Source organism: Mus musculus, chromosome 8 (genome assembly GCF_000001635.26).
Source record: "Mus musculus strain C57BL/6J chromosome 8, GRCm38.p6 C57BL/6J".
In the NCBI taxonomy this organism is placed as follows: Eukaryota; Metazoa; Chordata; class Mammalia; order Rodentia; family Muridae; genus Mus; species Mus musculus.
This window is the reverse complement of record NC_000074.6, coordinates 22185964-22202914: the sequence shown is the minus strand read 5'-3', so window position 1 is coordinate 22202914 and position 16951 is coordinate 22185964. Positions and strand designations below refer to the sequence as shown.

At 44.2% G+C, this 16951-nt stretch overlaps 1 protein-coding gene and 1 long non-coding RNA gene across 3 annotated transcripts in view; both read right to left on the bottom strand.

The window, feature by feature from the left end:
- The window catches only part of Vps36 (vacuolar protein sorting 36), a 28121-nt gene extending 18039 nt beyond the window's left edge, over window positions 1-10082 (bottom strand). For both annotated transcript variants that reach the window (NM_027338.2, NM_001368379.1), the window contains exons 1-3: window positions 9949-10082; window positions 3949-4017; window positions 571-641 (exon numbers count right to left, since the gene is read on the bottom strand). In NM_027338.2, coding sequence (NP_081614.1) covers window positions 571-641; window positions 3949-4017; window positions 9949-10044 — 236 coding nt within the window. In that variant the 5' untranslated portion in view covers window positions 10045-10082. The remainder of the gene's footprint in view (window positions 1-570; window positions 642-3948; window positions 4018-9948) is intronic.
- A 5680-nt stretch (window positions 10083-15762) lies between these two features.
- Gm29878 lies at window positions 15763-16887 on the bottom strand. The gene is made up of 2 exons (XR_378798.3): window positions 16836-16887; window positions 15763-15830 (listed from the first exon to the last, which is right to left on the bottom strand). It is a non-coding gene; the product is annotated as a predicted gene, 29878 (long non-coding RNA).
- Between the last annotated feature and the right edge of the window lie 64 nt (window positions 16888-16951).

The window sequence follows — 16951 nt, the reverse complement described above, 5'->3', positions numbered from 1 at the left end:
CTCTCTCTCTCTCTCTCTCTCTCTCTCTCTCTCTCTCTCTCTCTCTCTCTCTGAGGACATGGATCCAGAAGGTGACATCCTAAGGAAGCAACCATTGTCCTACCCAGCTCTGACACTATGAACCATAGTCCTACCCAGCTCTGACCCTATGAACCATAGTCCTACCCAGCTATAACTCTGTGAACCATAGTCCTACCCAGTTATGAACCTGTGAACCATAGTCCTACCCTGCTATAACCCCGTGAACTATAGTCCCACCCATAACAAGGAATGATAACCCTAAGGGAATGGGGTTACCAATAAGTTATCAACATTAATAGTTCTTTCCCTCAGCTGAGGCATTCCTGAGTTTAAATACTGAATAATGCACACACATGAACGACAAGCGTGCTGTGGAAATACATACGGTAAGAGCAGGGCCCCATCATTTATTATGATGCAAGGATATTACAGCAAGCCTTACCACTTTATTCAGACTTCAAAATGGATATAAGGTGGAAACACACCCTTAAAAGGCCTACTGACCAGTGACAGGAAATGGTTTTGTGACTGAGGACTGTTAGACCTCACCTCTTCCCGATTCCAGCTGCCTGCTCCTCGATGAACACAATCTGAGACAGGGGAATGGCCATGCAGCACTCCTAGAGGAAACCCACAGAAAAAGAGCTGCGTTACACTCATCAGAAGATAGAGCGCTGTTCCCTAGGAGGTACTTAAAAACAACAATGCTGTAATCCTTAAAGAAACTGCTCCCTCTCTGCCCGGCAAGTGTTCTACCACAGCTACGTCTCCAATCGCCTTAATAAACCTCAGGAGAATTTAAATAAAAGTCCATGCTGGCATTTGGTGCATGGGAGGACATAAGAAGAGATTTAAAGGCCAGTGCAGGACTGACAGGATGGCTCAGTGGGTAGAGGTGCCTGCCCCAAAACTTCAACTTGAGTTCTGTCCCTGGGACTCACGTGGTGGAAGGGGGAAACATTCTGCAAGCTAACCATCTGCTGTGTGCACAGTGGTATGCCCACACTCACTCACACACAAAATAATAATAAATAAGATGTAGCTACCCGGTGGTGACACATGTGTAACCTCAGTACTTGCGAACCTGAGGCAGAAGGTGACGGACTTCAGCCTGAGCTATACAGTGAGACCCTGTTTTAAAAAATAAAAGTAAGTGGGGCTGCACACATGGCTCAGCAGTTAAGAGCAAAAGACCAGAGTTCAGTTCCCAGCAGCTATGCTGGGTGACTCACGATCACCTGCCAGTCTAGTTCCAGGGACTCCAATGCACCCTCCGGCCCTCCCTGGGCATCTGCACACACATGCACATACACGTGCACACATGTAGAGAAATAAACAATAATAAATCATTTATAAGTAAAATAAAACAATTATAACTACCTTTGTTTTTATAGCTGGCATTTTTTTCAAGTAAAATTTATGAAAAAATTTTGAATATCTCTTTTGTAAAATATGATCTCTAGCCAATGTAATGTAATTCACCATTTGTACTGCTCAAACTTTTAATTAAAATGAACCTGTGTGAAAAAAATTGATGTAATATTTCTTATGTGAAAAAACAAAAACAAAACAATTCTAAGGAGTGCATTTTATATGGGTGATTTTTCTATTTCTTTATAATTTCCCCACTTTAGCTATGGAGATATGAACACATGTATATACATTTTAAGAGAAAAACCTAATGTAGCTTTGTTATTACTAACAACAAATTTTAAAGTATTCACTTAGTGGCACTTGCCTATAATCGCAGTTACTTGGAAGAGTAAAAAGGACCATTGAGTTCAAGGTTAGGCAAGGCATCACAGTACAATCTTGTAAACAAACAAACAAACAAGGTAAATTTAATTTAAATCATTATACTGACTGGTATATAATAGGTCTAAGAATTCAAAACTGGCTTCTTGTTTATTAAGACTTAATTGTACAAATTAATAGGTTTTGCTTTTTTTGCAGCTTATTTGGCATGGATGTTGTAGCCCCATGGCTCATGTGTGGTAATCAAAACTGCAAGCAGAGTTCTTTAGCTCTACCATGTGCTGTCTGGGGATAGAGGTCTAGTACGTAGTTTTGGAGGCAAGCATCTTCACTGGCTGAGGCATCTCCGTGGTCCCAGAGGCACTCACATTAACATTTCCATGTGTGCACACATCATTTACCTATCATGTCCACCTTCCCTGCAACCTTCTCTTTCCTGCCTAAATGGCCTCTTTATATGAACTGAAAGGTTACACCAAAATTAATTTATCAACATCTAGTTTCCAGGCACCTCATCATCGTCTGAAGATTTTTCTTCTGCACATAATTTAAAAATGATTATATAACATTAACAGACTAATGAATGCAGCATCAAAGGGGACAATATCACCCTCACGAGGGGGAAAAATGGTTCTTAAAGGACGAAGCCAGATATTGCAACAGTTAGCACTCTTCTGTTGAGGATTTCGTTTATTGCTTATATTATATTAACCAAGTTCCCAAATTACACTGGGATTCACACATCTGCCAGTGAGGCGCTGAGGGTCCCTGACCCCGGCTGGTTCTATTTGGTAAATAAAGTTGCGGGCTGGGGTGTGTGTGTAAGGAGGGGGGAGATGGTTTGGTCAAGGAGACAGAGATGGGACTTAGATTTCCTGGGCAAGGAAACCACCGGAAGTAGAAGGATTTAGAATCGCTGTGGCGAGGAAGCAGGAAGAGATGGCACGAGAGCTGGAGAAGCAAGAGCATACAGCCATGTAAGAGTCGGGGAAGCGCGGCCCCAGGGGGCCTCCTGCCTGGGTCTGAGATAGCAAAGATGGAGTAGAGATTTTAGTAAGAAATAACTCAGGAGTATTGGATGGGAGGCGTTAGCAACGTGCAAGTCTGGGAGTGGCCCAGACATTAAGCTGCTTAGGGCATATTAAAAATAAGGTTAGGGTGTGTGTGTCTTTTATTTGAGAATCCACAACATTGGGCAGTAGCGAGAAGAAGCTTGTGCGCACCCTCAGCGGAGTTTAGAGCAGACTAAAGCACTACTGCAACACTCTCCCAACGAATACGCTACAGTTTCCAGTTCGTCTTCGTACTAGGCATTCATGGAGAGGAGCTGGAGAGATGGCTCAGTGGGTAAGATCACTCACTGGGTCTCTTCCAGGAGACCCGGGTTCAATTCCCAGCACTCACATGGTGGCTCACAACCACCTGTAACTCAGTTCCAAGAGATGGGGACCTCTTGTGTCCTCTGTGGGTACTGCAACACATGGTGCAAAGACTTACGCTCTCTAAACCCGTGACACATCTGGAGCTGGGGAATGACTGGGAGAATAATAAGATGATTTTAGATTCTAGACTAGACATCTTACCCTGCTGACAGCTGGAACTTTTGGAATGAAGACGTCAGTACACATAGAACCCACTCTCTCTGAAAGCTCTAGATCAGGGTGAGGAGCCTCTGCCTGAGTGATATAGGGGAGGCCTTCTCAGCAGTCAGCCGAATCCCTGCAGCAGAACGCTCCTGCTTCCCAGTAAACTGGTACAAAGGGTTGTTCAGGAGACATACTATCTTCTAAAGGATCCTCACAGCCAACGAGAGGATCTCTCTCCTCTACACTGAGCCACGCTGTAAAAGCGACTCACTGGTGTTTGAAAGCAGAGGAATTCAGTATCACTGCCCCCAGCAGGCAGAGGCAGACAGATCAACTGGTCTATATATATATATATATAGCAAGTTCAAGGTCAGACTAGGCTAGAGAGTAAGACCGTGTCTCAAAACAAAATGAAGACAAACGAGAGAAAACAAATGGAAACTCTTGACTGGGGGTAGCTTAGGTTGTTATTCGGTGATGAAACAAGCACTCGGCTGGGTCAAGGCGCTAGGTGCCCATTCGCTCGAACTCCCAATACACAGATGACTAGACAAAGCCCAGAGCAGATGCTGAACGTGTCTCTTACATTATTCTTCTGGTCTCTCCAAATCAGCCGGTGTGTACTAAGAAGAAGAGTCCCGGCATCAAATTTTATCTAAAACGATAAGATTGTTACAAGAATATCAGGATCACTCCACATTACCCAGATTTCCTTACTCGCTAAGCATACAATATGAAATTACTAAACATTTTAGAATGAGGATTATCACAAATTAAAAAGCAAAGCTATATGCTTCATAAATATAAGCTATACATCATAATATATAATTCCATAATATATATATATATATATATATATATATATATATATATATATATATACACATACATATATAGTCATTATAGAATTATGGAAAATTCTATGAAAAATCCATAATCTAGATATATAATCAGGAGTACTTAAATAAAATACATCCTTAGTACAGCACACATGCCAAAGTTAAATAACAAGGTAGAGCTACATATGTTATCATGGAATGCTAAGATAGAACTGGTGGGGAAAAAGGAACCTGCAATATATTACACAGAATTAAATCCTTCAACAAAATGTGTTTTCTATGTGTGTGTATACACATATCTGTAAAAGTACCAAGAACATGCTAAAGTGAGCGCACGGTTAACAGTGATTATTTCGGGGAAGGGGTGAGGACATGGGTGGGGGAGAAAGAAGCAGTGGGTCCTTTTCTAAAGGACGTATTTTAATGTGTGCATGTGAGTGTGTGTGTGTGTGTGTGTGTGTGTGTGTGTGTGTGTGTGGAGTGTGTGCACATGACTCATTTAATGTGTGCATGTGAGTGTGTGTGTGTGTGGAGCGTGTGCACATGACTGATTTAATGTGTGCATGTGAGTGTGTGTGGAGTGTGTGCACATGACTCATTTAATATGTGCATGTGAGTGTGTGTCTGTGTGGAGTGTGTGCACATGACTGATTTAATGTGTGCATGTGAGTGAGTGTGTGGGGTGTACACACGACTGCCAGTGTCTGCCTAGGCCAGAAGACAGTGTTGGATCTTTTGGAGCGGGAGATACACAGCTGTGAGCCGTGCTGGGGCAAGCGGTTGATCTGGAAGATCAGTGTGTGCTGTCAACTGCAGAGCCAGCTCTCTACCAGCTGCTCCTCCTCTGTTCTATAAAACTGAGTGGATGATTTTACAATGAGATTAGATTTTAAAAATATCTGTATAAAAGAAAATCCAGAAATAGATGGAAACATGTGTGGTGGTTTGTATATGCTTGGCCCAGGAGTGGCACTATTAGGAGGTGTGGCCTTGTGGACATGGGCTCTCCTGCCTGAAAGCCAGTTGTCTCATAGCAAGCAACCTTCAGATGAAGATGTAGAACTCTCAGCTCCTCCTGCACCAAACCATGCCTGCCTGGATGCTGCCATGCTCCCGCCTTGATGATGCTGAACTTCTGAACCTGTAAGCCAGCCCCAATTAAATGTTGTCCTTATAAGAGTTGCCTTCGTCATGGTGTCTGTTCACAGCAGTAAAACCCTAATTAAGACAGATCCCCATTGGTGGACTACAGGTATTAAAGAAAATGAATACGGAGACTGGGTACTTACAGTATTCAACAAAGCAAACAACTGTGCATTTAAGTGTATCTGATAGGATGTCATTGACTATAACAATCATCTGGATTTTTTTTTTTTTTGAGACAGGATCTCACTATTTAGCCCCAGCTGTCTTGGAACTTGAAACCAGGCTGGCCTCAAACTCACAGAGATCTGCCTTCCAAGTGCAGGGATCAAAGCCCTCATGCCTGGCTAGTCATCCAGATTTCAAAATAGTAAAAATGTGAGGTACACAGAGAACCAATAGATGTGGCATAGTCTCTAGACTATTTCTATTTTTTTAAATAAAAAAAGAAAGTTTAAAAGTATACGCTGTATTTCAATTCATATATATATACATGCATACATATAACATATATGCATATATATTGGTTTGTGTGTGTGTGTGTGTGTGTGTGTGCTTATTGCTCCCAATAAGATGGTATTTTGAGTTGGAGCCAGTGGGAAGTGTTTATGTTTGGACATGGTCATGGGATAGGAACCCAGTCATGGAGCAGAGTCATTGTGTGAACAACAGACGCAAGCTCTCTCTGCAGGCTTTTAGATTTTAAAGACTTTCGTCAGGATTCAGTTCATTTCACATAGTGACAGAATTCTTCTGAGCAGCATTACGTGGTTGAGAATGCTTGCTTTAACGCTTGCTATGACCCAGACAGAATCAAAGACTGAATGGAGGGGTGGGGTCATGAACCTGGGGATCATCTTCTAGCTGAACTTGCTCCTGGCAGAGGGCCAGTCAGTTTTCTTCAGGGATCAGGCCCCTGAGAGGCTACTCATGCTCCAGTAGATGGGATGGCCTACAGCCCCAGTGGATGGATGGCCCTACAGCCCCAGTGGATGGATGGCCCTACAGCCCCAGTGGATGGTCCTACAGCCCCAGTGGATGACCCTACAGCCCCAGTGGATGGATGGCACTACAGCTCCAGTGGATGGCCCTACAGCTCAAGTGGATGGCCCTACAGCCCCAGTGGATGGCCCTACAGCCCCAGTGGATGGCCTTACAGCCCCAGTGGATGGCCCTACAGCCCCAGTGGATGGCCCTACAGCCCCAGTAGATGGTCCTACAGTCCCAGTAGATGGCCTTACAACCATACACATACTGGCAGCACTTAGTTGGACTCAATGGGTTTTAAAAAACAAACAAACAGAGGACATAAAATGAGAAGTGATCGTGGGGTAAGGAATGGATGGAGAGGAAATTTGATCAATACATTATAAGCATGCAAGAAATTCTCAAACAGGAAAACATGTATTAAATAAGTAACCACTAGGAGCCTTATTAAGCATCATTCTATAAAGCCTTGAACATTTGTTTACTACATATATTTGCTTGTTTGTTTATTTACGTATCTATGTGGATATGCCAGTGCCTTAGCATACATCCAAAGGTTGGGACAACTTTTAGGAGTGGAGGTGGTTCCCCCAGCATCTGAGACCTGGAGATCAAACTTAGGTTGCTGTTGGCAGGTGCCTTCCCTGACTGAGCCACTTTGCCAGCCTTGTATCACCCCTGCCCCACCATGGTTTTTTGAGACAGGCTTTCTCTGTGTGGCCCTGGCTGTTCAAGAACTTTACTCTGTAGACCAGGCTGGCCTCAAACTCACAGAGATCCACCTGCCTCTGTCTTGGATCTTTCTTAAACAGAAAGAAGTTAAACTATGTATTGGGTTAACAACACAGTAAAATATCCATTGTATTTTATCAAATCTATGTACTATGCCAAAAGTCTTCTGGGTAGTGGTGCTAATGATTATTTCAAATTTCTTTCTTACTTTTTTTTTAAACTTGTACTTAACCAATACTTGTTTGAAAAAAAAAAAGAACTTGTCACTGACATATGTAACTTCATGCAACGCTGGCATAAATGCACTTTTTATGTTAAACCAAGCATACACAGGAACATGCCGTTTAAAAACCACATGTAACAAATAACTGACACTTTGACACACATTTTTAAACATTCTTTTTTCTAAGAATAAGATCTACCATTAGTTTAAATGCACTCCATGAAGGATATTTTCCTACTTAGGTTTCTGTTGCCATCATTAAACACCATGACCAAGAGAAACTTGGGGAGGAAAGGGTTTTCTTTCTGTGTATAGTTTATATACTCCATCCTGAAAGGAAGTTGGGGTAGGAACTTATTAACAGAAACCTACAGGCAGGAACTAAGACAGTGACCATGGCCGGCCATGGCAGAGGCAGAGGCAGGAGGATTTTCTGAGTTCGTGGCCAGTCTGGTCTACAAGGTGAGTTCCAGGACAGCCAGGGCTATACAGAGAAACCCTGTCTCGAAAAACAAAACAAAACAAAACAAAACAAAACAAAACAAAACAAAACAAAAGACAGTGAGTGACCATGGAGTTTGGTGGACTAGCTTGCCCCCTGTGGGTACTGAGCTTGCAGTTTAATACCAGCCCAGGACCACTGGTCAAGAGCAGCACTGCCCACAGTGGGCTGGGCCTCTCACAGTGGGCTGGGCCTTGCACATCAATCATTTCTAATCCAGAAAATGCTCCACCGACTTGACCACAGAAGTGGTCCTATCATCTGATAGGGACCTTTTCTCATTCAAAGCTCCCTTTTGCCAGATGACCCTGGCTTGTGTAGAGTTGACAAAACAAAACAAAAAACAAATCAAAACAAACAAAACAGCACAATATTCTACCAAAACACTTAGACAAATCAGAGAAAAGACTTTACAAGTCCAGTTTCTTCCAACAGCACTGGGAACTCACAGGTGCATCGCTGTGAGTTCGAGGCCAGCGTGGTCTGCATAGTGAGTTCCAGGACAGCCAGGGCTACATATAAGGACCCTGTCTCAAAATGGGGAGGAGGGCGGCTGGAGAGATGGCTCAGCAGTCACAAGCATTTGCTTCCTGGTCGAGGACCCAGCAGAGCACATGGCAACTCACAACAATCTTTAACTCCAACTCCAGGGGGGTCTGATACCTCTGGCCTAGGCTGACAGCTGCTCTTACAGACCCACATGTTAGGCACATAATTAAAAACGAGGAAAATGTTTAAAAATAAAAAGACGTCATGCTCAAGTACTTCTAGCATGTAATTTGGCCTAACTTTAAGTGTCTCAGCCAATCTGACTTACACAAAACCAAACAACCGAATTTAAGAATCTCTTTTTTGTTAATTAGTAAAAATTCACATTTCCAAAACAAATGTTAACTTGAAAGTGCACGATGGCCGCTCAGTGGTGGGGCACTCTTTTAATCCCAGCACTTGGGAGGCAGAGGCAGGCGGATTTCTGAGTTCGAGGCCAGCCCGTTCCACAGAGTGAGTTCCAGGACAGTCGGGCCTATACAGAGAAACCCTATAGAAAGAAAGAGAGAGAGAGAGAGAGAGAGAGAGAGAGAGAGAGAGAGAAGAAAGAAAGAAAGAAAGAAAGACAGAAAGAAAGAGGAGAAAGTGCACGATGTGCCCGTAGATCACACAGTTCTAAGAACCATTGCATTTTTCCTCTAGAAATCAAAGCTTAGGCTATACATTTAAAGCTCAAGCCAGAGTCTGTACCACTGCTGTGTCAAGGAGCAAGGGGGAATGTGAAAGGCTGTTGCTGTAGTGAAGAGATTGCTCAATCGTTCCCTTTTGGGGTCTCCCGTGGATTATTATCTCAACCTGACAGACCAGTTAGGCTGGTTTTTACTTGCTACTCAAACCCAGAACAGTCTAAGTTTACTTAAAAAGTAAATCAAACTTTACTGAAGCAGTCTCGGATAAGAGCTTGCCTCGAAAACAATAGGAAAATACCCTAAGTCAGAGCGGACCTGGGTTAGCTGTAAGCACTGACTAGGTGTATCAAACTCCAGAGCGAGGGAGGTTTCATTTCCACCACAGCGAGGAAGACAGAATGCCTCAAGTGAAAACTGGAGACTAAAAGTGCTTTTGGGGACGCGAGCTCTTTTGCCACTCCTGATTTCAGGTCGTACATTTAATTCAGGACAAGATGGCATGTGGTTTCCAGGCACAGAATACATGAATTCGTTGTTTTTCTCTTATCCTTCGCGAGCCCGGCTCTTAAGATTTAAGCTTGCATTCCAAGGCAAGGGCTCACTGCATGACTTCCTAGAACAGAACACGAAGCCTCAAGCCCACTTCCTAAAGTAATTACAAAGCAAGCAGAAAACCCCATGGGGCTGGACCCTGCTGCCTCCTTCGGAAATCCTTCCGGGCGAGGGACCCCGGCTCAGCCCAGAACAAATCATCACCGGTCCAGCAGGAGGGTGGGGACGGCGTTCCGGTGGCGCGCTCGCTCGCCACAAGGCGGAACTGTACCGTCCCGGGCTGCGACCCGCCGAGACCTCCGCTCGCCCGCGCCCCGGCTCCGCTGTCCACCGTGCGGCTGGAGCGGCGGGCCGAGGCCGGTAGCCCCAGGGCCGAGGGTGAGGCCCTGCCCAGCACGAGGGCCGCGGGTCGGCGCGGCCTCCTCCCTACCTTCTCCTCGCCGTCGTAGACGCGCACCCCGCGCTGCTGGATAACCAGGGTCTCGTTGATCTCCAGGAGGCCGCTGGTCCACACGAAGCGGTCCATGGCCGCCACCCGGCCGGCTTCTGCCGCTCGCCGGTGCTCCCGGGCTGCGAGCGGCGCTCCCTGGTGGCCGGCGGGGGTGGGGCGCCCCGACACGGACAGGCGGCGCCCCCTGGCGGCTGCCACTCGCGTGCACATTTGCTCCCCTGTCACTGCCAAACTTGTTGACATGCTTGTTAAAAGCTGTAAATAAGGACTTTTTTTTTATTTCTTCCCAAATAAGTGTTGACAGCAGAGGTTGTGTTTAATATATCTGTAACCAGCATATTATGTAATACACTCTTCTCCGGTTTTTGTTTTAGTCTAATTTTTATTACATTCTGTTTATTTTATGAGGGTTTGTGTGCGTCGGGAACATGCAAGGGCTAGCCTGTGGGAGTCAGAGGATGTTTAATGAGAGCTGCTCCTTTGACCGTGTGGATCTTGGGAGATCAAACTTAGGTTATGAGGCTTAGCAGCAGGCTCCCTTACCAGCTGAACCACCTCACCCACCTACCCACCCACCTTTAAAAAATGACCAATAGCTCCAGATAGATGGAGGTGACATGGAAATAAAGCACCAAACATGCATTTAATGCGACAGATATACATGAAGGCAATATACCCATACACATAAAAAATAATTTTCTTTTTTGTATTAATCATTTTATTCATTTACATTGGAAATTATATTCCCCCGTCCCAGTTACACGTCCACAACCCCTCATCCCATCTCCCCTTCTCCTCCGTCCCCTTTGCCTCTATGAGGGTGCTCCTCCACCCACTCACCTACTCCTGCCTACACTGGAGCATCAAACCTCCGCAGGACCAGGGGCCTCCCCTCCTATTGATGTCAGATAAGGCCATCATCTGCTACATATGGTTTACAATGGTTGGCTGAGAGCATCCCCCTCTGTATTTGTCAGGCTCTGGCAGAGCCTCTCAGGAGACAGTTATATCAGGCTTCTGTCAGCAAGCACTTCTTGGCATCCACAATAGTGTCTGGGTTTGGTAACTGTATATGGGATGGATTCCCAGGTGGGGCAGTCTCTGGATGGTCTTTCCTTCACTCTCTGCTTCACACTTTGTCTCTGTAACTCCTTCCATGGATATTTTGTTCCCCCTTCTAAGAAGGATTGAAGTATCCACACTTTGGTCTTCCTTCTTCTTGAGCTTCATGTGGTCTGTGAATTGTATCTTGGGTATTCTGAGCTTTTGGGCTAATATCCAGTTATCAGTGACTGCATACCACGTGTGTTCTTTTGTGGGTTACCTCATTCAGGATGATATTTTCTAGTTCTGTTTGCCTAAGAATTTCATGAAGTCATTATTTTTAATAGCTGAATAGTACTTCATTGTGTAAATATACCACATTTTCTGTATCCATTCCTCTGTTGAAGGACATCTGGGTTCTTTCCAGCTTCTGGCTGTTATAAATAAGGCAGCTGTGAACATAAAGGAACATGTGTCCTTGTTATATGTTGGAACATCTTTTGGGTATATGCCCAGGAGTGGTATAGCTGGGTCTTCAGGTAGAACTATTTCCAATTTTCTCAGGAACCACCAGATTGATTTCCAAAGTGGTTTTATCAGCTTGCAATCCTAACAGCAATGGATGAGTTTCTCTTTCTCTACATCCTTGCCAGCATCTGCTGTCACCTGAGTTTTCTTTTTTTTTTTTTTTTTTTTTTTTTTTTTTTTTTTTAGACAGGGTTTCTCTGTGTAGCTCTGGCTGTCCTGGAACTCACTTTGTAGACCAGGCTGGCCTCAAACTCAGAAATCTGCCTGTCTCTGCCTCCCGAGTGCTGGGATTAAAGGCGTGAGCCACCACGCCCGGTTTGAGTTTTCAATCTTAGCCATTCTGATTTGTGTGAGGTGGAATCTCTCAAATTCATCTGGAATAACAAAAAAACTCAGGATATCAAAAACAATTCTTAACAATAAAAGAACTTCTGTGGGGATCACCATCCCTGACCTCAAGCTGCATTACAGAGTAATAGTGATAAAAACTTCATGGTATTGGTAGAGTGACAGGCGGGTAGATCAATGGAATAGAAAATGGAATAGAATTGAAGACTCAGAAATAAACCCACACACCTATGGTCACTTGATCTTTGACATAGAAGCCAAAACCATCCAATGGAAAAAAAGACAGCATTTTCCACAAATAGTGCTGGTTCAGGTGGCAGTCAACATGTAGAAGGATGCAAACTGATCCATTCTCATCTCCCTGTACAAAGCTCAAGTCCATGTAGATCAAGGACCTCCACATAAAACCAGATACACTGAATCTAATAGAAGAGAAAGTGGGGAGAACCTTAAATACACCTACACAGGGGAAAATTTCTTGGACACCAATGGCTTAGACTCTAAAAATTGACAAATGGGATCTTATAAACTTGAAAAGGCAAAGGACAATAACAATAGGACAAAATGGTAACCCACAGATTGGAAAAAGATCTTTACCAACCCTACATCTGATAGAAGGCTAATAACCAAACTACACAAAGAACTCAAGAAGTTAGACTCCAGAGAACTAAATAACCCTATTTAAAAATAGGCTACAAAGCTAAACAAAGAATTCTCAACTGAGGAATCTCTAATGTCTGAGACGCACCTAAAGAAATGTTCAACATCCTTAGTCATCAGGGAAATGCAAATCAAAAATAATTTTTTAAAAACAAATCTTTGCCTGTCAAAGCGTTTTCCTTGTTTTTCTTCTGTTCTGTAGTTTCCTTTATTATATCAGGTATACATTTCATCTCGAGGTTGTCAGGGTTTCATTTTGTACAAAGTAACTTGAGGTAAAGACCAAGTTAGCATTTTGCGTGTCAAAATTCAGTTACCACAGCTGTTTATCAAAAAGTTGTTTATGGAAACTGTAAACATCAGTTGGCGAGATAAGGCAGGGTCATCTTTCTGAAGTCTGTTATTTTTCGTTGCTTGTCTTTATGTCACATTGTCTCAGTTATCGTGGTTTTAAAAGCCTTGAAAACAGATCCAGGTTCCTGCTCCAACTTGGTACTCTCTCACAGTTGTCTACTTGCTACTCTCTCACAGTTGTCTACTTGGTACTCTCTCGTGGTTGTCTACTTGGTACTCTCTCACGGTTGTCTACTTGGTACTCTCTCACGGTTGTCTACTTGGTACTCTCTCATGGTTGTCTACTTGGTACTCTCTCACGGTTGTCTACTTGGTACTCTCTCACAGTTGTCTACTTGGTACTCTCTCACGGTTGTCTACTTGGTACTCTCTCACGGTTGTCTACTTGGTACTCTCTCATGGTTGTCCTGCCTACTCTAGATCCTTTGCATTTCTTGTTCATCTTTACAGTAACTATATAGGGCCTTCTGATCTAAGTGTACACTGTTCACTTAGTTCCTGTAATTTATCTCTGTTATACACTTCCACTGAGTGTTTTTGCCAGAGTCTCCTACTTTCTGAATTCTGTGAGAGTCTTCTCAATACCAACCTTATCGGGTCTCTGTAGGGTTACCCCTGTGGGTCACTTTCTTTCCCAGACCGTCATAATTGTGTCCTTGCGACTGACCTACCCTGTTCTCTCACAAGCATGTTCCCTGTTTAATGTACCCACAGGAGAAGCTGATCCAACAATTGCATGTGTGTAGTTTATAGACAGCTGTGTTGACAATGACCTCTTTTGAAAGACATATTCTTTGACCTTTTAGAGAAAAATCTGTCTTACATCCCAACACTTTGGGATGATTGCAACAGATGTGATATGTGTGTTTAAAAAGAAGCCGTTTATGTGTAGGGTTGGGACCTCATGGGCTTTCCATGATATACTTTGGCATGTCCGAAATCGAGCCAAGACAGGCAGAGGGGAGAGTTTGGAGGGAGATTTTGTGATGTGTTAAAATCTCAAAAAGAAATGTAAGGGGGGGGGGGGAAGCTGTCCTTGGAGTGGGTACATCTGGAAATTGTGGAGAAATTGACTTTTTAATTTTAAATAGTAATCTCAAAAGGTTTTCTTACTATATCAGTGTATTGAGATCTCCACGGTTTATTGTTTTGTTCTAGGTTTGTCACTTAAAAAAACTATTAAGGTGGATTTCACAGACATAAAACTAACTGGGTTTTTAGCATCAAAACTTAAGTCCTCACATTTGCAAGGCAGACTATCTCCCCAGCTATGCCCCCTTCCCCAGATTAACTGTCTGGATGGATTGGTCAAGATTCTCTAAAGAAGATAACGGGTAGAATGATTTATTACAACCCCTTATAGGCTATGCTCCACATAGTCCAACGATAACTGTCTCCCAGTGGGCAGTCCAAGGAACCTGGCCATTGTCCAGTCCGAGAGACTGTATCTCAGCGGTCTCTAACTACTGCTTGGGTCCTGGAGGATTCTTAGACGGCTGCTGGTCCTGTCTACGCTGCAATTCTCAAGAGGTAAGTTCAAATACCAGGGAAGGAATGCCTTCAGCAGCAGGATAGATGAACTTGCCGATGAGAGTGAGGACAGCCAGGCGGAAAGCAAAAAGCTTCCTTCGGGTCCTTTTATGTGAACTGGCACCAGATGTGCCAGGCTTCTCTCCTCAGAGGACGTAAACAAGCAAACCCCCCACAGCATCCCCAGCGGCTGATTCCAGATGTAGCCAAGCTGACAACCAAGACTAGCCATGACACCGATGGCAACTTAGCAGTTAGCTGTGTTGTCGTGGATCAGTGCTGCCTTTAAAAAGGAGAGCCGTTTGCCTGTGGCTTCTCCGGAGGTTGGTAAAGGTACACTAAAATAGGATATTTCAAGAGAAGAAAGAAAGGAAGGAAGGAAGGAAGGAAGGAAGGAAGGAAGGAAGGAAGGAAGGAAGGAAGGTAACCCTATGGCAGAGTTGGGACTGTAGTTCAGAGGTAGAGCACCTGTTCTTAAGTCTCTGCATTCCAACACTGGAACTGAAGGAAAAAAAAAAAAACATTAGCAAAGTATCTGAGGAAAAGAAAGGAAAAGAGCAGGAGAAAAGCTGATCACTGCTGAGAGCCAGCTGGGGAGACCCTCTGGCCTGAGTAATAGGTAGTAGACATTGTAAAATGAATTATGCATTCTAGCTAGCCCATATTAAAGACACGAAGTCCTGGTATTTTATTTCCAAGCTGTAAGCCTAGACTGGGCAGGTTTTGGAGCTGTTCTACCTCACATCCCCAGCCACTTGTCCCTTGTCACTTGCTGTTTCCCATGGCCATGCACTCGTGGGCCATTCCCCTCAAGGCAGCTTATTCCTCCCTTTGTCTCCTTTCTCCTTCTCTTGGTCTCTCCTGAGACCCCCCCTCACTGGGTCCCCACAACCTCCTGCCTTTCTCTCTCTACAACTCAATCACAGGCTCTAGTCTTTTATTAACTTTAAATTGGGGAGCAAGATTTACATAGCTTCTCTGGGTGTACAGTTAGGGGGCAACCAGACCCAGACCATCCTCCAGTTGTTCTCCCTCACTTAAACAAACAAACAAACAAACAAACAAACAAACAAAACAAGGCGTCTAACATGATGTCAGGTGTCCTAAGGTCTGAGGTGGGGGTTGGGATAGGGGCAAGGGGTGGCTATTTAATGGGTTACAGATAGCTCAAGATAGGTTGTATCTGGGCCCTGGTCCTGCAACATCCCAAGCTCTCCACAACCTTTGAGGTTCCAATCAGTTAATCAGTTTGAAGATGTAGCTTTTTTCCTAGAAATATGTTTCACACATGTCATTTTTCTGAGGGAGTACAGCAATGAACCACCACTGTTAGCATGTCTGGGTTTTATGTTGGTGACATGTTTAAATGATGGGCGTCAAAGGTTAAGGCAGCATGCCTAAAAAGACAAACATAGACAAATTGTTCAACAGGAGTTGGTTTTGTTAGCATTCTGTCTAAGCTCCGCCCCACAGTTACCTGGCAATAGCCAGGCTTGCCTGACTCACTATGAGAGGGGCTGCTTGCTACCTCTGCCCTCTTCCCTCCTTTGCTCTCTCTTGTCTTCTTGCTCCTGCTCTGTCCTCTCACCCCTACTCCCCCTTGTCTACATGTGCTCTCAGCCAGCCTCTATTCCTCAACTCTCTCTGCCTTTCTCTGTCTCTAATACCCTTTTAACTCCCTTCCCCATTCCCTGAGTAAACTCTATTCTATACTATACCCATGGGCCTGCGGGGGCACCCCATACCTGACTACACATCCACCAAAACATATTCCTTCTTTCCTTTATCTTTTTATAACACACAATAGGTTTAACTTCACAGAATTATATCCTGCCTTGAAAGAGCAGAGGGTTATATCCTCAGTTTTCTTTTTCTTCTGTCTCCTACACTTGTTTGCATTTCACAAATGCATATATAAATGCACAGAAAGGGCTGGGCATAGAGTTGTAATCTTAGCACTCAGGAGGTCAAGGAAGACTGCAAGTGAGTTCTAGGCCAGCCTGTGCTACGTAGCAAGATTTTCAATAAAATAACAGCACAAAGGTAGATCTCAACTTAAGATTTTGTTTGCAAAGTCGGGCAAGTGGTGGCACACGCCTTTAATCCCAGCATTTGGGAGACAGAGGCAGGTGGATTTCTGAGTTCGAGGCCAGCCTGGTCTACAGAGTGAGTCCCAGGGCAGCCAGTGCTATACAGAGAAACCCTGTCTTGAAAAACCGAAAAAAGAAAAAAAAAAAAAAAGGTTTTGTTTGCAAGCTGTGCAAACACGAGACACCTAACATCTGAGCTCATCATCTCGCTTGCGAGGTATAATCGCAACCTAATTCTGTTAAGCAGCTCCAAAGATCATTCGGGAACTTGTCCTCAGGGAAAGCAATGAGCCTTATCCCTAAGGAGCGCACCAGCATTTGACAGGTGCAGTCACTGCGGTCCTTTGGCTTCCTCTGGGCTGTGTCTGAAGACATGTCCTGACTTGTCAAGCCTGGTCCTGCTATATCCTGAGGATTCAACAAGCCCG